This window comes from Tripterygium wilfordii, chromosome 11 (assembly GCF_013401445.1).
Source record: "Tripterygium wilfordii isolate XIE 37 chromosome 11, ASM1340144v1, whole genome shotgun sequence".
NCBI lineage: Eukaryota > Viridiplantae > Streptophyta > Magnoliopsida > Celastrales > Celastraceae > Tripterygium > Tripterygium wilfordii.
The window spans coordinates 10430558-10451170 of NC_052242.1; the positions used below are offsets into that span (position 1 = coordinate 10430558).

General features: G+C 38.6%; 2 protein-coding genes and 1 pseudogene across 3 annotated transcripts; 1 reads left to right on the forward strand and 2 right to left on the reverse strand.

Moving 5' to 3' along the window:
• Window positions 1–103: 103 nt before the first annotated feature.
• LOC120009976 (late embryogenesis abundant protein D-34) lies at window positions 104–1628 on the reverse strand. Of its 2 annotated transcripts, none has more exons than XM_038860716.1 (3): window positions 1320–1628; window positions 465–764; window positions 104–368 (listed from the first exon to the last, which is right to left on the reverse strand). In XM_038860716.1, exons 1-3 carry the CDS (start codon window positions 1626–1628, stop codon window positions 207–209), a joined length of 771 nt encoding a protein of 256 aa, XP_038716644.1. In that variant the 3' UTR covers window positions 104–206. The 2 variants fall into 2 exon arrangements, with proteins under 2 accessions (XP_038716644.1, XP_038716643.1); XM_038860715.1 differs by having other exon boundaries at window positions 465–776; window positions 1308–1628.
• A 4294-nt stretch (window positions 1629–5922) lies between these two features.
• LOC120009188 (serine/threonine-protein kinase EDR1-like) lies at window positions 5923–15900 on the forward strand. The gene is made up of 13 exons (XM_038859659.1): window positions 5923–6560; window positions 7264–7686; window positions 8164–8267; window positions 9501–10669; window positions 10987–11027; window positions 12165–12233; window positions 12688–12788; window positions 12957–13035; window positions 13122–13220; window positions 14389–14457; window positions 14581–14630; window positions 15067–15243; window positions 15329–15900. Exons 1-13 carry the CDS (start codon window positions 6132–6134, stop codon window positions 15462–15464), a joined length of 2946 nt encoding a protein of 981 aa, XP_038715587.1. The 5' UTR covers window positions 5923–6131; the 3' UTR covers window positions 15465–15900.
• A 4376-nt stretch (window positions 15901–20276) lies between these two features.
• On the reverse strand, window positions 20277–20376 carry LOC120009992 (annotated as a pseudogene).
• Between the last annotated feature and the right edge of the window lie 237 nt (window positions 20377–20613).

Below are 20613 nucleotides of genomic sequence, written 5' to 3' on the forward strand. Positions count from 1 at the left end.
ACATGCATGCCTCAATTGATTCAACAGTATGAACTCCATAAAGCATAAAAATTTGAACTTGCTTTTTTAAGGGGATTAGAGTAATTTAAGAACCAATAGACGATACATAAGTACATTATACTAGAAGTAGGATGGTACTTGCTCACATAAAACCTAAAAAAGAAACACCAAACAAACACAATAACCATCACTACGAAATTACTTAATTATTTGTCACTCTCATTAAGCCTAGCAGCAGCAGCTACAGAAGCAGCTACTCCGGCCGGATGTGTAGTGAGGAATCGGTCATTCCTCATCTCTGCACCACTCACTCCTTCCGCGTCTCTCCGCGTAGCCGACTTGTCTGATGGTAACTTCTCCGTTGCATTCTTCAAACAAAAAACAAATGACACTACGTTATATGCACGCAGACAGATGTATATATGCAGGGGTTAGTTAACTAGTATTTGAAGGAGATTTATTACAGAAAGAACATTAGCCAGCTTTGTCTTGTCTTCATTCCTTGTAGTCCGGGCGTTGAGTGTTGCGGCGGATTGGGCTGCTGCGGCAACGCCTCCTGGGGCAATGGTGGTGCGTCCGGTGGCTCTAACCTCTGCTGCTTGTACTGCAGCTGCATCACTCCATTCCACAGGCTTCTGTCCAGCAGTAAGAGTGGTGGCCTCGAGCGCTTCACCGATGGTAATTCCACCTCCAGAGCCATCTTGACCCTGTTCAATGGTTGATTGTTGTTCTGTGGACTGCATTAGTGGAGCTGGTTTGCTATACTGCCCAAGAACCTGTCCAATAAAACAAAAAATCGAGCGATCACAGTTAATGTTGAAAACGTATATAGAGACAAATTGGTTTGTATGACATGTTTCTCAAAATTTCAAATTGTCATTTCACCCAAAAAAAAACCAAACACCACATCAAAGTCATAAGTGATACTGTCCGCTCCGGCAGAAAGTCCGCATTGATTTTTATGATATTGTCCAAAGTACTTGGCTTAGTAAATGTGCTACTTGTGTGAGAGGAGTTGGATTAATTTTTTTTCTCTTGATTCATTTTCGAAGTACTTAGGATCAAAAAAAAAGTGTTACTTATATACCATTCGGTTAGATTATGTCAATCCGAAATCCGGTGTGTAATTACAAGACTCTTGTAATATATAAGACTTACAAAATATGGACATAATTTTCTTCATTAGTCTCTTCTAATTCATCCAATTCCAACAAATATTGAAATTAACTAATCGAGGGTGAAACGAATCAAAATTTGCAAGTTTTGGAATGATACTGAGAGAAGAATTAGAAGATGTGAAAATTAACCTGCTCGCCGACGGACTCTGTAATTATACGGTGGCCAGGAACATGACTCTCGGTGATTGTCACACCAGAGCCACTAATGGCATCGGTGACATCATCATGACCAACAAAACCGGCCATCTCATTCTGCGCTGCCGCCGACTGCATGATCGACGCCGCACAGCCTTTCAACGTATTCCCCAGCATCGAATTCTCTGCTGTCTGCATCATCACTGCGTCCTGCTGTGCCACCGGCTTCCCCGCCAACTCGCCTTCCACGGAGAACACATCGCCGTATTTTATGGGTTCTTGAGGTCTCCGCGGTGGTGGTTGTTGTTGGCTCATTTTTCTTTCTTGTTTCTTTTTGTTTTGAGGTCTCCAAGATTGAAGGTGGGGGATAGTTATACGTGCATGGCCCATGCAAGATTTGGACACGTGTCTTTGAGAAGAGAATTAGTGAAACGTGGCAGTAGTATAGATGGACACAGTTTTGTTTTAGTTGAATACTTGGCAGATTTTGAGGATGATTGTTGTTTTCCATGTGCTTAGGGCGAAACTCGTGGAGGTAGTAAGAATACATTGATTGGGACTTGGTCCACATAAAACTACACCCGATTCAAGTGGGGGAGGTCACAAACTTTCACAATATATGTTTAGTAGTGTTAAGCAAGCTACTGAGTAGTGAAAAGATTAAGTCTATTGTCCTACGTCACCTAAGAAAATATATCAAGTACAATATACAATAGATCAAACTTCTTAACTAATAATAAGTGTTTTTGTTATGCTCAAGCTAGTATAAATTAGTGTGAGGCTAATGATGTAGCAGCCATGCCTCACACTAATTTATTGCAGGTAAGTGTTTAGAGTCGATACAGGCTTCTATCGGTTGGTAAGGGAATTCTCGTGCTTCTCTTTGTCGAGTGTGAGGCATGGCAGAATTCCAATGAGGTGGCAGTGCATTATAAAGTTCTCCATCTTCTTTCAATTTTGTGTCAAATTCATTTTTTAGCCTGCAATTTGGCATATGGGTATACTTTGACCTCTCCAGGAGTTTTTCCACTTGTTACTTGGCATTCATCCGCAGAATAATAAATTAATCAACGCTGGCTTCTTCCATGCTACTATCAAATCAGGAGAAGTTTTCAGTGTATGACTACCTGATGTAGAGCCTTATTGCAAGGAGATTGAGATTGAGATTGTGAGAGGCAACTAGCTACAATGAAAATTTATTTTTCAAACTTGTTGCTTTTTATCGCGTAAATAAATTGATTTATTATGCAATAAATTAGTTGTAATGTTCGTATTTTGTAATCCTTATCTGCAAATTGACACAATGTCCTTAAGAAAATTTTGCCTTTTCACTGTGATAGGTTGTAAATGATGAGGAAGACGAGGAGGATGATGATGAAGAAGACGAGGAGGATGATGAAGAAGATAGAATGGAAGTTGATGATAGAACAAACATAATGGCGAATTCAGCAGAGTTGCAGTCAAGTCCAAGAGTAGAAATCTCAATTAATGGAGCAAAATCTAAGGAGATGGCTCAAGCAGAAGATGGATGGGTGGTAGTTTCATCTGGAGGGAATAGAGGAAAAATAAATTAGGTCGAGTCTTGTGAGTTATGAAATCACTTTGTGGACCCTTTTCCAACAATAAGCTTTTGTGGCAAAGACACACTTTCCGAATTTATTCATATGATAAATAAATTTCCAAAACTGAATGAAAACTTGAGTTAAACTCGACCTCGATAACCTTTCAATGAATAAAGTTCAAGCACGATAAATTTGATTCAGTTCGGCTTGTTTTTGCTCCCTCGGTCTACAAACTTGAAAACATGGACTCAACCCCAATACTTTTATCTACTTTGCAGGTCCATCAAGATCAAGGCTGACAGGCCACGTCTCGCCAAGACTCATCGACCTGCAAACATCATACCAAGCGTCACACCTGTCACCCACACGCAATTTGATGCCCACAACTAGTGTCATGATCATGTGTTGATCATCTGACAGAAGTCATTCCAGCTTACATTATAAAAGACTTACAATATGAAAAATCACCTACAACAGAATGTCGCAATCTGACAGCCGCTTAGTCTTACACCAATCAGTAACTTACCAAGCGCCAAGTGTCATCCAACTTGACACTTGATTTCCATTTATGGAACCGGTTACCAACTGGTTTAAGGTATGAACTGCATGGCTGCTACATCATTAGCCTTATTAGAAAGGTTTGATGACATTATTTCTTCTTTATTAAAGCATGCATATGCATTTTCAATAAAAAGATATTATCCTCCAATTTCCACATGACATGTTGCTTGTCAATGTACTTTCTAGGTGCTTAGCCTATCAAAATCTTTTTTTTTCATTACTTTTATAAATCTAACTACTTTCAAACATCACCTTTATCTGACAATTCCCACTTGCTTGAACCCAAGTTTCAAGACACTACTTTCGAGGTATATACTTTAATATATATTCTATAAATAGCCCTTCCCTATCATGGGGAAGACATGCACAAAAAAAGCCTACACACTCAACCTAAGCATTCTACCCAAATTCTTTGCCAAAATACTCACCCCAAAGATCATCTTTTGTCAGTTTTCATCCACGGTTACATCACATCTTACTTATAATACTGACTTGATCGTCGAAGTCTCTTCGATCGACACTCCGTCAGTCCGGTACTGCGGTGTGAGAGCTTCTAACGACTCTGCTCTTTGAGGTGTTGTAGACGATCCTACATCATCAAAAGTTAACTTTTCAACGATTGTAGATTCAGGCGCCTACAACTTATTCACCCTATAGAAAACACAATTAACACATATAGAAATTCTTCTCGATCACCACAATATTTTAAAATAATAATGTATGAGACCCCAAAATATAACTCCATTTAATCTCAAATTAATGTAGAATGTTAAAGTGAGTCCTACATATATATTTATAATAATGGTTATTTGAGATGCCACATAGAATGTTGAATGTTATTTGAGTGCTACAAAATATTTTGCATACCACATATTGTAATCCATCGTTACTATCATTATTTCTTGATGTAACCAAACGTATCGTTGTAATGATTTTTCTCATAATCATTCTCATTCCCATTCCTATTATCATTCCCATTTCCTACCTTAATCAAATGTAACATGAGACTCTTATTTTTGGTGGATGTAAGTGTAACATTAGTTGATAAATCTAATGAGGGAATCATAGTTTTCAGAACCCTACTATACTGTCAGTTGGATGTCATTGACAAGCATTCTTATGGAAATATGGATTTGAATGCTAAGTTAACTGTTGAGAGGAGAATTTTTAGAGGTGATGAGGGAGATTTTGGGTGGAATTTTGCCATACTTAATCGAGTTAAAATGCTTTCAGGTAATTTGTATTATAGTTACACTTATACATGTAAATTTGAATAAGAGCACATTATTGATAATCTCATCTATTAACTTTGTTAATTGATTTGTAGATGAGTGGTGGATAACTTACGGAATTTCTGCACCTAATCTTCAAAAGTTGACTATTCGTGTGCTGAGCCAAACTTGTAGCTCCTCAGGGTGTGAAAGGAATTGGAGTATTTTTGAACATATTCATTCAAAAAATAATAGGTTGAAGCATCAAAGGTTGAATGATTTGGTGCATGTTCATTACAATTAATGCTGCAGCAGAGGTACCTAATTAATCCTAATCATTGTAGTCTTTAATTTGTAGTTTTTATGTTAACTTGCTAATTTATGTTCTTGTATGTGTGGTAAGAATTTTTGGAAAGGTCGAAATTATGATCCCATTAATTTTAAAGATTTCAACTCTTATGATTCGTGGATTTTAGATGATGAACCTCATTTATTGATCATTGAAGAAGTTGAAGCATTCAGAGAAATGGATGCATCTTTATGCCCCAAGGTAAATAATACTTATATAACTATTATGTATATTATATATATTGATTATATTATGAATCTTTAATATTGTTTTTCTAGATAACAATGTGGAGGTAGATTTGGATGATGTTTTGGTTGAGGAGGATGATGATGATGAAGCACCAAACCAAAGGAATGCTGAAAAGGATATTGATTTTTTAACTATGGATGTTATGATAGCAAATCAACAAAATCAAAGTGCCTAGTTTATGTGTTACTTTGTATTTGGAATGTTGTCTATCACTCTATCATGTATTGGTTTACTTTTAAACTTTTTGAAACTTTGTATTTGATATTTGAGACTCTGTTAATTTTGTGGTATGTTGGCTGGTGTGGAGTGTGGATTAGGATGGATCCATGAAGGTATCCATAATTTTGTTTTTATATAATATATATCTAAAATATAATGTATATTATAAATAAGTGGTTCAACTTTCATTGTACCTTCATCCAACACGATTTGATGCACAGTACGGTCCTGAAAACTACGAATGGAATGGTTTAGAAAATGTGTGTAAACCAAACACACTCTTGCCAAGCGTGGGTCCGCCATCTAATGGACATCACTTCCACGTGTCCGGACTCGGGTGACAAATACGCTCACACGTCACCTTCCAATCGATGCATCCATTTCCGCGTACATGGCATTTCCGTGAATATTACAAATATGAAGCCCATTTAATTTCTAGGCAACATAACTCCCAAGAGGCCAAGACGACTTCGTTAAGTTTCCCTCCCTAAACATTTTCCTCTCGAGCCTTGACATTCGAAACCAGACACACAGAAAGAGAGAGAGAGAGAGGGAGGTGGAGGAGGGGAATAGAGAGAGAGAGTGAGAGAAATAGAGACAAGCAAGAGTTGGATCGTTGAGTAAGAAAGTGAAGCTGAAATTAGGGAGAGAAAGAGTAGCGGGAGAGATGAAGCACATTTTCAAGAAGATACACAAAGGGAGTAACCCCGACCCGAATCGGACTAACGAGACACCGCCGCCACCACCACTGGCATCGAGCTCCTCCGATCACCATCGAACAGCTTCTACCCCTGAATCTGGCAACGCTCCGATTAGCCCTTCGTCGTCATCACCGTCAACGGCGACCGTTCCGGCAAGTGGTGGTGGCGGCGGGGCCGGGAGCGCGGTCAGTCGAGCGGATTACTTTTTATCGGAGGAGGAGTTTCAGATGCAGCTTGCCTTGGCGATCAGCGCGTCAAATTCTGACGTCAGGAGTGATCCAGAAAAGGATCAGATCCGCACGGCAACGCTGCTAAGCTTGGGGGGAAATCATCGCGTTGATTCTGTGAGAGATAAGAAAGAGGTGGAGGCGGAGGCCTTGTCCAGGCAGTATTGGGTGAGTTTGGTCAAAAACTCTCTCTCTCTCTATTTTAGGCAATTATAGTGTAATGAAATTGAGCAAGCAGGTTTTTACTCGGTTTTGTTTTGAGGTGGATGCTACAAGTCCAGTATTTTACTGTTTGACATCCTCATCTAACTGGTGAATTAGGCGAAGTTGTTCAATTAAGCTGTCTGTGGTTTTAGCATGCTGTGAATTGCTAAATTCAGTTTTATCATGCATAAAATGTGTTTAGCTGATTGTAGGAACTGACTGAACCTTTCCAACTTTGCTGCATAGTTCTTTTCGTTTGCATTCCTTGTATCTGTAATATGATGCAAATGCCACTTTTAAGATTGAAGATTTTGAAGAGCTTATATGTGTGCAAGTGCTAGAGTGACAAAAGTCACCTGGATCTGGGGGCATTTTTTGTGAGTATCAGTAATGCCAGTAATGCCACTGTTCTATGATCGGCTCAGTGTCTCGTGGAATGTGAGGTGTAGAGAGCATGATTGGATGTGCCAAGACCTGCGTCTCACATGTTGATTGTATGATCAGAATATTCCTGAATATATTTATGTGTGTGAATAAACCTTTAATTCTCTCTCTTTTATTGACTTTTTTTCTCCCCTTCTGTACATTTTGGTGTTGGAAAAAAATGCTCCTTTTGCTTGCCCCATTAGAGTGGCTGACTTGCTTGCTTTGATTTTGTGTTTGCCAGGAGTATAATGTACTTGACTATGAGCAGAAAGTTTTCAATGGCTTTTATGATGTGTTTGGACTCTCTACAAATTTTATAGACCAAGGAAAGTTTCCTTCTCTCACAGATCTTGAAGCAGATGTCGGCGGCTCAGGCCATGAAGTAGTGATAGTTGACAGAACAATTGATCATGCATTGGAAGAATTGCTGCAAGTTGCACACTGTATTACTTTGGATTGCTCTGCGACCAATGTTGTTCTCTTGGTACAGCAGCTTGCAGAACTCGTGACGGCCCATATGGGCGGGCCAGTAAAGGATGCTAATATCATGTTAGCGAGGTGGATGGAAAGTTCTTCAGAGTTGCGAACATCTCGTCACACAAGTTTGTTGCCTATTGGGTCCATAAATATTGGTCTTTCTCGACATCGTGCCTTGCTTTTCAAGGTCAGCTTTTATATTGTTCGCTATAGTTGTCCTTGTGTCACTCTGGTTGACATGATGGCTCTGTCTATCTGCCTTTGATACCTTGTTAGGCTTAAAGATGTGCAAAAGATACATTAAAAAAAGTTATCAGTGGAAGCTATATTTTAATGAACCAAGATCGTAATTACTTATCTAATGTAAATTATCATGGAAGGTACATAGTGGGTGCAACTTTGTTTCCATATTTGGATTGTAGGGAGTTTTTGTGTCCTAATCATGGTATCTGGTTCCTTTACTATGTTTGTGTTTGTTCACATGAATGCATCATGTGTACTTGTGTAGTACTGATTAAAGTTTTCTATTTACAAAAATTGAGAAATTACCTTTCTGAAACTATAATAATGTTATGGGTTTTATGATTGTCTTACCAGATTCTTGGGTAATGCAGTTCGTTATAGAAACCTCTAGATTCATTTACTTTTATCTCCTTGGATTTAGGTATTGGCAGACAGTACAGGATTACCTTGTAGACTGGTAAAAGGTAGCCATTACACTGGTGTGGAGGATGATGCTGTCAACATAATAAAGTTGGAGGACAACAGGTGATGACTTGTGCTTCTCTCAAACAATTTTCACATTTTTATAATGTTTTGTTTTTCTTTTTTATTTGTGTTATACTGTCTTTGTCATTGATAGTAGAGTCCTGCGCTTTTGCATTGCCAGAATTATCTTTTCTATGTGCACATACGTGTTAGTCATATTCTAATGTTCACCAGACATGCCAGTCTGACTTATGTAGGCGAACCTTGGTGCAATTGTAATGATGCTTCATTTTAATATAAAGATGATTCTATGTAATCCAACTTTCACTTGTTCTAGCCATAGTAACAGCCTCTCCTCATTGTGGGATAAGGCTGTGTACATCTGTTCTTGTTGGAGGTACCATCAGCATGCTAGTGTCTCATATAGTGCAAGATTCTTAAGTTCTGCCCTTAATGAGGTACCAAAATTATGTTCGAAAGAATGATCCAGTTATTGAAAGGGAAAGTGAACTTGCAGGGAGTGTTTGGGGGTTTCGGGGGATGGTGTCTGAACTAAACATTTTCTTTTTCCCGAGATCTCCTTTTCGTTTCTTATTCCAATATGCTTCAAATACATTTTGATTTTTTTTTTCTGTTGAGTTGAGTGAGGTGGCCTCCTCTTGTGCCCTATATTTGTTTTTTATGTTCACCCTTGGAAGAGTTGTTTTAGCAGGTCTGTAGTATATTTTTGGTGTCCTTAATTATGAAGCAGAGACATTAGTCAAGCACTTGCAGGAAGAAAAAGTAAACTAAAATGTGTTGAAATATTCTCTTGCACTTATTGCAACAAAAGCGACATTGAAGGGTGAGAAAACTAGAAAATCTTATGGGATAGTTTTGCATGTAGTTCTAAACTTATAATTTTCTGAAACTTAATACTTCTTGCTTTTTTCTGGGTTGGTAATGTATTAATCACTGAAAAGATGGGTCTATCTCAATTGGATCACTGATGAGGAGTTTTCATTTCAATCTGATCATTATCGTTTTCATAATGATACAATGTAGTCCTTAAAATCAGTCTATCGAATGGGTTAGTTGAATTGTGTTTGAAACATCAACGAAAGTATTGGCTTAAAATTAATTTGTGAGCCATTGATACCGAATGTACATGGCAATAATGACACAGACTCAGAATTTCAATAAACATTTTTGGTGCATACTTTAAAGAATTGCTTGAGTAGATACCTTTTTTTTAGATACCTACTTACATTTCTGTTTAATGGTAATTTTTTTTTTTTTTTTTTGTGTCTCTAGAGAGTTTTTGGTCGATCTCATGGCTGCTCCTGGTACCCTTATTCCAGCCGATATTTTGAGTGCGAAGGATACGACCTTCAACCCATATAATCATAGCATAAGCAGAGTTCCTGATTTTAATTCCTCTAAGGACTCTGGAGGTGCTTATGCTAGGCAAAAACCATTACCTGGGGAAGGCACTAGTCAGAGTTCTGCAGTGGATCCTAATTTTCCCTTGCGTGGAAGATCTAGTCCTGAGAAAGCAGAGTCCTTGCTGTCGTTCTCAGTTAATGGTGGAGACAGTGGTGTTGGTTCATCTGGAACATCAAATGGGGGAACTCCTAACCAATTGGATAATACTTCCTCATCAGGGAATGGGAATTCTATCTACAAAGGGGTTCATGGACCTCGTACAGTTGATGGCATGCGAATGAATCTTAATGTTGTTCCATATAGTCAAAATAGGCCAGATGACTCTAAAAACCTCTTCGCCGATCTTAATCCACTCCTGAACAAAGGAACAGGTAAGCCTTTCTTGCCAAACAAAAACATAGAGCATAACATTGGTCATTTTCAAGGACAGAAGAACAACCTTGTCTTGGGTCGTCCCCCGGTACCATTGATGTGGAAGAATCAACATGCTTGCAATGAAGTCCCTGGGAAAAATATAGATGGTCTTCTTTCCAGAATTAATCGTGAACCTGGTAACTACAACTCATCATCATCTGCTTCCACCAGTGCTGCCACTTCTGAGAAGGTCTACCCTCATATTTTCAAGTCATCTGGTGATTCAAACTTCTCTAGACAAAGTGACGAAAAAAGATTTTCAGGTGGTACCAGTTCTGACATGGCTTCTAGTACGAATCTGTTTAAAGGTTTACCCGTAGTTGGGAATGTTAACTCTAACATGGGGGAAGCAAATTCAAGGGATAGAAATGACTTGCAAAGTGAATCAATGGAATCTACTAAAGAATATGATGACAATGAAATTGGTTTTCATGATCGTCAAAAGTGCACATATGATAGATTCATTGGAAGCAATTCGAAACTGAAAAATTCAGAAAGTCCTAGCTCTTCAGTTGATTCCACTTTAAGGAGAAACAAAGTCGAACAAATATGTGATGATGTAGATGTTGTCGAATGTGAAATTCCTTGGGAGGACCTGGTCATTGGAGAAAGGATTGGGCTAGGTATGGATGTGGCTTGTTTGCACGTTTGATTTTCTTGTTGCAAATTTGTTAGCATAATAATACCATGGCAGGTCTTGATTCTTCAAATTTCAAGTATCTTGTTTTTTTCATATGTATTGAAGTTTCAGTTCTTTTTTTTTTTTTCCTATCTCCTAATCCTAAATATAAATGATTGTGTTTCTCAAAAATTAATTGCATACCTTATTCTGGTACTCATTATTGGAACCTCTGTGGTTATGTGGGGAAGACTGGCCGTATGCTTCAATTATATGGCTGAATTTTTTTCCTTGGTCTAATTCTTGATTTTCTGAAACTAGGTTCATATGGAGAAGTCTACCATGCTGACTGGAATGACACAGTGAGTTCAATTCCTTAACCTATTACTATCTGTCCTATTTCTTTTTTCTTTATGATTCAAAGTAGAACATAGTTATTGCATTATGTGATTTTCTTTATGATATTCCCTTCTTTGTTCTAGTTCTTCAACACCATTTATGCTGAAGCTGTTTATCTCTATGTACTCTCAGACATGTCGACCTAATGAGATTTGTCTAGGTTGCTTTGAATTTTTATTTAATTTTTCAAATAATTTCTTTCTATCCTCCCACCACTGAAGTGGATGTAGAACATAGTTACGAGGAACTCGGTACGCTCCAGATCGTGGTATGGGTATGGGAATTGGAATGGGTACGCCACTTGATTAATTTGTGGTACGTTGGGGGTAGGATTAATTGGTACGCTAGTTGGAAATGTGGTACAGTTTGAAGAGTTTTTGGGTCGCCACTAAGAACAACAAATTGATCATTTTCTTTTTTCAAGAGGCATTACATCAAACTCTCTTACTAACTTCTAACCTCCATAAAGACGAATATTGGTCAGTTTTTCAATTTTTCTCCTCTCACTCCCTACATTTCTCTCAACTCTCCCTATTTATAGTGGTTTTTTCTTTCAGTTTTGAGTCAATTATACTTGATTTTCACTCTATTTCTCAAGTTTTCTTTCTTCCCTTTCGTTTCAAGGTAGCAGATTCTTGGGACACCCAAATATCACTAGTATAACCCGTTCTGGGATGTACGTCCTAGTAGATTCTTCCCTTTTGTTTGCAGTTATGTTACTGAAATGATGGAAAAGTTTCGTTGTTTAAGGCTATATCATCGCTGAACTGATCTCCACTCTGACCTTGCAGTCATAGTCCTAAACTATGGTGATAGCTGCACCCACCCAACCATATATTCGCACTAGTGTGTAGGAGCCTTATGTGCTAGGTTCAAGATGAACGCCATATTTGTTTCTTTTAGGTAGTTATAGATTTATTGATGTTCTACTCTCCACAATCTGCCACCGATTGTACTGTTGTTACTGTTTCTCTCAGCGACATATAAGTGCTGCTCTGTTTATAATAAATTGTTAATGATTTCTTGAAGAGTCATTTTCCTTTTTAAATGGTGGATGGTGAGTTCTAATATTTGTGTGATAAATGGTCGTTGAACCTCAGGAAGTTGCGGTGAAGAAGTTCTTAGACCAGGATTTCTCAGGTGCTGCTTTGGCTGAGTTCAAAAGGGAAGTAAGTAATAACTCTATGTTCTATATGTGCATTCAATGGCTGTGCTTTTTGATGTTCTGCTGTTATTAGCTATCTGCTGCAATCATTGATCAGTTGTGCCCTATCATTTCTGCTTATTTTCCTCTCCTTTGTGGAACCCCTCGTCTCTCTCTGTTTGGTAATGAGTAGAACGGAAAATTAAGTTTCGTGAACCAGTCCTTAACTTTCATCTATTTGTTCCTCATGGAAACTGCATATATGTTCTTCATGGAAACTGCAGATATACTAAAGTTTACAATTGACATCGAGGGTTGATATAACTCTATTGCCTTCCATTCTTCGTCCTCCTTTTTATGTTGGCATGTTCATAAATAAACCGAGTAGGCTACTTTCCAAGCATCGTGATCGTTTATGTTTTATTTGTTAAAATTTTTTTGCCCTGAATCCTAATTGAAATTTTCTACTTCTATATAAGGTGCGGATAATGCGTAGATTGCGTCATCCAAATGTTGTTCTTTTTATGGGTGCTGTTACCCGACCTCCACATCTCTCTATTATTACTGAGTTTCTTCCAAGGTATTTTTCTGCAGCTTAACTTTATTGCACTTTCTCACAATGTGCATCTGTTACCAGTTTTTGTAGTCCTCATTAAATATGAAATGCCATTTGATGCTTATATGTGACTATTTTCATAAACAGTATGTTTAACATTCTAAGATTTGCAAATTATGCTTGGCTTTCCAGAGGAAGCTTATTTAAGATTCTTCACCGTCCTCATTGTCAAATAGATGAGAAGCGTAGAATAAAGATGGCCCTTGATGTGGTATGAGACACTTTTTTAGTGCTGTGTTAATGACATGAATTCACCTTCTTTCTGGAGTCCATCTATATTCCTTTTTTGTCGTGTAGGCAAGGGGCATGAATTGCTTGCACACAAGCACACCCACCATTGTTCACAGAGATTTGAAGACACCAAATCTTTTGGTTGATAAAAACTGGAATGTCAAGGTACATGCTCTTCCTTTGTGTAGTCTATTTAGAATTCTACTTGTTATTCAATATCTGCTATTGCTTTCCAACATGTAAAAATATCTGAACTATTTTTTTGTCATGTTTGTGCATCACTTATTTCTTTCCAATATGTACCTTGGCTAATTCTAAAAAATTTGTAATCCTTAGGTCTAACTGTCTAAGAGGTATTTGGTAGCTCAGTCATGTCAGGAACTTGTAGTAGCGAGTCTAAATACGATTTTCAAATCTTTGATATTTTATTTACTTGTAGGAATACTGGTTTAGGCTGAATCTTGGTCTAGCAGTAAAGTGGAGGGGTCACGGTTCGAAAAATGAAAACAAATGTTGTCAGATTGGGGAAAATCCATTTTATTCATCTGATGTTTCGAGAGAGCTATTCATTACTCACATTTATTTGACCATTCACCACTGTGTCCATGTTAATTTCCATACCATGAGACTGCGTCATCAAAGAAGTTGAGCCAATTCAAATTGTTGCCAAAACATCACTTTCATTCCATCTCCAAATTCCAATGTTAAGTGAGGCATAAGGAAACTAAAGACTTCACCCATTTTTGAATTGCTTCCCATGCCCCCACTACATGTGGCTTTGGTCAATCTGGAAATCCAACCATTTCAAGACCTGGCTTTACCAGTATGAATCTCTTGAAATGTGTTTGCTCTGATACAGCGTTATTTAAGATGTCTTTTAAATTTATTCCCAAACCTCCACACTGGTTTGGGAGTTTCACCATATCCCCTTGGAGTAGATGGTATTCCTTTCAAAAATCTTATAGCATATTGTTTAATTTCTTTGGAATACAGAATAAGTTTATTAAAGGGGCACTAATAAGGAGGTGACAACCCCCCCCCCCCCCCCCCCAATCTCCTCCTCTTCTAAGGAACATAAGAGAAAGTAAAGGGCTAAAAGAGTGCAGAAACAACTAATGAAAGCTCTGATTTCAGAACATAATAAATGAGTTGAGTTTTAGTTTTTATTTATAATTTATTTCCTATTAAAGTTCTGGGAGGAGGATACTTGAGGGCAGAAAATGACCAAGAAAGAAAAGGAAACAAACAGAATGCTATTAGAACTTGTTCTTCTTTATTAGTATTTTTCATTTATATTTATTTGTACTTTTTTCTGCCATATTCCGCTATTCAGGTAGGTGATTTTGGATTGTCACGCTTAAAACATAACACCTTTTTATCATCCAAGTCAACTGCAGGAACGGTGAGATTCTAAAACTACTATCTGGTTTTGCTTCCTTTTCCTTTTCCTTTTTTTTTATTCAAAAAACTAACTTTTTTGCGATCCTTTGTTTTTTCTGATGATCATGTTGCTTCTATGTATTAGCCTGAATGGATGGCCCCAGAAGTTCTCCGCAATGAACCCTCCAATGAGAAGTGAGTTGCCATCATACTGATTTTTCACTTTGAATGTTTGTTTAATATATGGCATTGTTATTGAGTGCTGATGGCTGAGGCTAACTTAGTTTTAGTTTGTTCTTCTTTTTTTTCCTTATTTTATTTTATGGCACAATACCCTCATTTGATTTTAAATCTTTTGTCTGCCTAGATAAGCATCCGGTTGGAAGGTAAAGTTCTGTTATTCGTTATGTGTAGTCCTAAAGAAGAAAGAGTTTATAAAAATAAGCTTGTGAAAAATCCATTTTCAGTTGGTTGACTCATGAGTTTTAAGAAAACTGCAATATACTTGTACTGATTAACAATCAGAATTTATTGCCAAAAAAATTTCTTTTCATTTTAAAGATGCCTTGATTAGAATGCTACTCGTGCTTTTCAATCTATGTTGTATAAGTATCTTGTGTTGGATTGGTAGGTGTGATGTTTATAGCTTTGGAGTGATTTTGTGGGAGCTTGCAACCCTGAGGTTGCCATGGAGCGGAATGAACCCAATGCAAGTTGTAGGTGCAGTTGGTTTTCAAAAACGTCGGCTTGAAATCCCCAAGGAAGTTGATCCCTTGGTTGCTAGGATAATTTGGGAATGCTGGCAGACGTAAGAATATGAATGATGTACTTGCATATTTCCTTCTCTGTTGTCCAGTTTTATTAATTGCTCTTTCCTATTCTTTCTTTTCCAGTGAGCCAAATTTGCGTCCGTCATTTGCGCAACTGATAGTTGCTCTCAAGCCCCTGCAGAGGCTTGTCATCCCTTCACATGTTGACCAGCCAAGCTCTCCCATGCAACAAGAAATCTCTGTAAATTCTACACCTTGAAATTTCTCATATCTCAAGTGTGAATAAGGAGACATTTTGCTTCTTTGCCTTCAGTTAGGATGTACATGAGATCTTTATAGAATACGGGGAAAAAATGGACGAGAAGATTGTAGGGCGTTGTTTCGTGTAAGTAATGCATGGAATGTTTTTTCAGCTGCTGCCTAAACAGGTGGCATAAACCTTTTGTACAGTTCTGTTCGATATTTGACTGAAAAGAAAATGAAGAGAACTTGTCATATGTATATATAGACATGTACACATTACCCTTCATAACAGAAGGAAATAGTTGTAATTTTGAATAAGAACCTGATACAAGCTTTTCTGGTGCAACGATGATGGCCTCAGTACTCCACGGCCAAAGCGTACCCCATGTGTGTGTTGGACACTAGGTCCTACATTGGTGATTTTGATGATATATATTTTCATTTGAGTGCTATTTGATTATGTGTTGAAGTGAAATGAATTCACATGAGTACCCCATATTTGTGTTGGACCCTAGCGCTTACATTTGTGATTTTGATGATATATATTCATTTGAGTGCAATTTGATTATGTATTGAAGTGAAATGAATTCACGAGTTTAAATGTCTGCTCAATTTGGAGTTCATATAAGGAAGGTTAGGTATTTGAAGTTGAGTGTTAAAATCATGAATCACTATAGTTCCAGAGAGCTGGCTGATCGATCACCCATACAAGCCGATCGATCACCCATACATGGTGCAAATTTAGCTTTGTGCACATTGAATGATTAGCTTCATTACGTGATCAAAGATGTCCGATTGACTTGAAATTTTGTATGGACATTCTAATATATTACATCAACAAGGGGATGTAGACATGGAGACTCGATACAACCGAATAGAGCAGTTCGCCCTTGCCCTTGTTACTACTTCGCAAAACTTGAGGCCATACTTCCAGTCTCATACAATAGTTTTGCTAACCAACCAACCCCTTGAAGAACATCTTGCACAAACCACACTTTAGGAAGGTTGGTAAAGTGGTCGGTGGAGCTAAGTGAGTTTGACGTTCATTACAAGCCAAGACTGGCCATCAAAACACAAGCATTAGTCGATTCATCGTGGAGTGCCAATGTCCTTCAGAAGAGCATGGAAACAAGCAGAAGCATGAATAATGACAAGCAGGAGGGAAGTGAAGCAGGCATCATCCTCCTCGGTCCGAGGGGCATAAGCAATAGAACTGGCATTTCACTTTGAGTTCAAAGCATCCAACAATGAAGCTGAGTATGAGGTCATGTTAGCTGGACTATGCCTATCTACTGAGATGGAAATCAAAATTCTCCTCATCAAAAGGTGATTCTCGTCACTGAGCAAATCCGAGGAGAGTATGAGGCAAAAGATCCGAATGTGGTGAAATACTTAGCCAAGACCAGGTAGCTACTGTAGAAGACCTCTAAGGTGAAGTTCATCTTAATTTCACGAGAGGAGCACACGAAAGTTGACATCTTGCTTGCCTAGCATTAGCATGCTCGGCCAAAGAGCCGTTCTCGATCAAGATAGAGGTGTTCACCCAACCGTGCATAGCACAAAACCTCACCATGGTCGAGATCAGTTCATAGCCAAGTTGGATAGATCAGATCAGGGACTACTACCTCGCCGAAGTTAGGCTACCCAAAGGTAAGAACATGGTGAAGAGCATCTGCATGAGAGTAGTCCAGTACTCTGCCATACAAGGGAGTTATGCCTTGCGCACCGAGAATCGGCTACACCCTATGATAAGTTCACTAAGGGATCTTTGGTAGTCACCTAGGGGCAATAGCACTGGCTCACAAAGTGCTACGATACGGGTACTACTGGCTTACCATGAAGGAGGATGCTAAGCAATTAGTCAAAAAATGTGACAAGTGCCGAAGGCATTCCACTGTGTCTCATCTCCCAACAAGCGAGATGACTTCTATCCATAATCCTTGTCTCTTCGCCTAATAGGGAACGAATCTCCTCATATCCTTTCCTCGGGCACCCATGACCGGACCTCTGTTTTGAGATCTTAATACCATCTAATTAGGGAGTTCTAGTATCTTAAGTAATGTAATTGTGTTTAAATAAGTTAGTTTTACTCTTATGATTGTCTTTCATTGGTTTTACAGAAAATATGATTAAACCGACAAAATTAGAAGCTCTCGGGATTGAAGAAAAGTTCATAGAGATGAAGAATTGTCCGGACACCTTCATTGGATGTTCGGATAATTGAATCAAAGGGCAAAAAGGTGAAAGAATTATGAAGCTACAGCTAAAAATGAAAATCAGCACAAACTGTCCAAACAGATTTCAACCGTCTGGACAGTTAGAACCAGAGGGTTTAATTGTCCACACAGATTTCAACCGTCCGGACAGTCGCCCGATTTCTGCATTCCGAGAATGATTAATTGAGCTGGGTTTTTGGGTATCTCTCAAATGTAACCAATGGGAGAAAGCTTTGTAAGGGTAAATAGGTCATTATACTTGTAAAAGAGGAGAAAACCCTAAGATTGGGGGACTCTCTCATTAATTCATCTCCTCCAACTTCTTGCCTCCATTGTTTTTCTCTCTATTTCTCTCTCTAAGTTTTTCTTGGTTTCTTGTGATTTCGTGTGTAGACATTGATTTTCATCTATAAAATTGATGTTTATGTCCATTATGATGAGTGGCTAAGCTCTCTTTCTAGTTTCTAGTCCCAAACGGTGGGTGCTCGGTTTCAATTGCTCAAGGTATGCTCAAAGAATCGTAGCTTCGATTTCTCTCTTTTAATTTCGTGATAGTTGTGTGATTGGATCTATGGGAATGACATATTTGATTGTATTCTTGGATTGTCTAGTCTAGGGATTGCATCTAATGTGTTCGATTGAGAATTGTTAAACCCATTGCATGATTTCCTTAATTAATTGAGTTTTTCATTGCATATCTATTAATTATGTGTATTGATGATGGGGTTTTGGGTTAATTTAGGAATGTGCATGGGAGAGTTATGGTTAATTGATCTTTGAGTGTGAAACTAGGGTGTTAGCCAAGCCGAGCCCCAAGGGGGAACATTAATCCATAATATTAGGTGCTTATCCCTTTGCTTTCATCGTAGATTAAGAGACCCGATGGCCTACATGTATGAATTGAAGTCTTATAACCCAATTCTCTTTGCATATGCATGATTGATAGTATCACACAATGCATTGTGTATGGTTGTGTGTGTTTGCAATGATACCTTGAGTATGAGAACCGAGTAGCCACCGGGACGGATTAGAGACTAGGTTTTTTAATTAATTGTTTTAAATCCAATTCGTGCTTACTTTGATTACAAAATCGCTCATGCTACCGAGTCATTCGGCCCATTTCTTTTACTTGCTTTTATTTGATATTCATTGTGTTTATTAGTGTTAGCTAGTCATTTGCATATCATTCACTTCAAACTTGCATTGCTTCCTTGTGGATCGATACCGGACTCACCGGTTTATTACTTGACGATACCCTACACTTGGGGTAAGTACACACACACACTTTGGTGTCGGTCAAGTTTTTGGCGCCGTTGCCGGGGAAGCGAGTGTCAAAGACGGAGTTGGGTGGCTTGTAGATGCTAGCTTTATGCTATTAAACGCCATCAAATAAGGAAGGAGCACGGTCACGCTTCAAGGGTAACTTCGTTCCTCCCTTTTACTTGCTTTCTAGTGTAGTTGATTTAGTGTAGTTGCTGCAAAGAGAGAAGAAAAAAATTGTGAGGAGAACTTGGCGGATGGGGCTAACTTAGATTCCTGTGGGCGATGGATGCCACCTTGTTTGCTGCTTGGTAGTGATACGTTGTTTGAGAGAGCTTTGCGCATTTTTCTTTCTATCACTACTTGCTACATCTTGGTGTGTAATTGTTCCTGAGGTTGATTGTCATTCTATTCCTATCTTTGCTCTTGTTCTTGCTTGATATTGCTCTTGGTTGTTTGTTGATTGAAAAATCTGGTGTTACTTGACTTGGTTGGTTGTCATCTTTCGTGTTACTTTATAGCTTTGTTTGCCATCATGTCTCATCTTAGAGATAACGTTAGTGGGCATGGGTCTAATAGAGATGGGAGAGGTGGTGACATAAATGCGAGTGATGCGGGGAGTGTACGTGGGGGTGATATCAATCTTGATGTATTACGTCGTCTTTTGCAACGTGTGAACATTGATGAATTGATGAATCCGGCGCAAGGGCAAGATGCCCAAAATGTGCCAAATGCCCAAAATTTACCAAATGTTCAAGTTGAGCATGCTTTGCAAAATGCACCTCAACCACTTCAACAAGACAATGCGGCACAAATTGCCCCACAAAATGTCTACCAACCTCCCAATATGCCTCCCGCATACCATATGCCTCCCCCATATAATTTTGTGCATCCTATGTATTATCAAATGCCACAAGTGCCACAATATGCTCCCTTCGGACAAAATTTACATGCACCTCCTCCTGTGGAGTACATTCATGCCCAAGAGCATCGCACTTTGAGGGAGCTCACGCATCCCGCAAGGCAAACTCAACCTTCTTGCATCATCATGCCACCGAACCAACAAAATGTGAGCCTTAAACCATCAATGTTCCAAATGATTCCCAAATTCCATGGAATGGAATCGGAACGACCATATTCACATGTGCGTGATTTTGAATCGGTGTGTACTACTTTTGGTGATGTTACATGCACACAAGAAATTTTGAGACTCAAACTTTTTCCATTCTCTTTGAAGGATCATGCAAAACAATGGTTTGAGAACTTGCGCCCCCAATCCATTGCGACTTGGGCGGCAATGCAAGAAGAATTTCTCAACAAATATTTTCCTTCCCACCGTACCATTTCTTATCAAACACAAATCATGAATTTTCATTGCAAAGAACATGAAACTTTCTTCCAAGCTTGGGAGAGGTTTAAGGATTTGTTGTTTATGTGTCCTCACCATGGATTTCAAAAATTTCAAATTGTGAATTTCTTCCACAAATCTTTGACTCCATCTTTGAAGAAATTGGTTTCCACTATGACTCAAGGTGATTTTTTGAATAGGGATGCCAATGAGGCATTCACTTTCTTTGATGGGTTGGCGGAGGAATCCCGATCTTGGGAAGCTCCTCCACTAACCCGACATGATGTTGTGCCAAGCTCTAGTGGCAAGTTTGTGTTGAACGAAAATGATGATGTGCATGC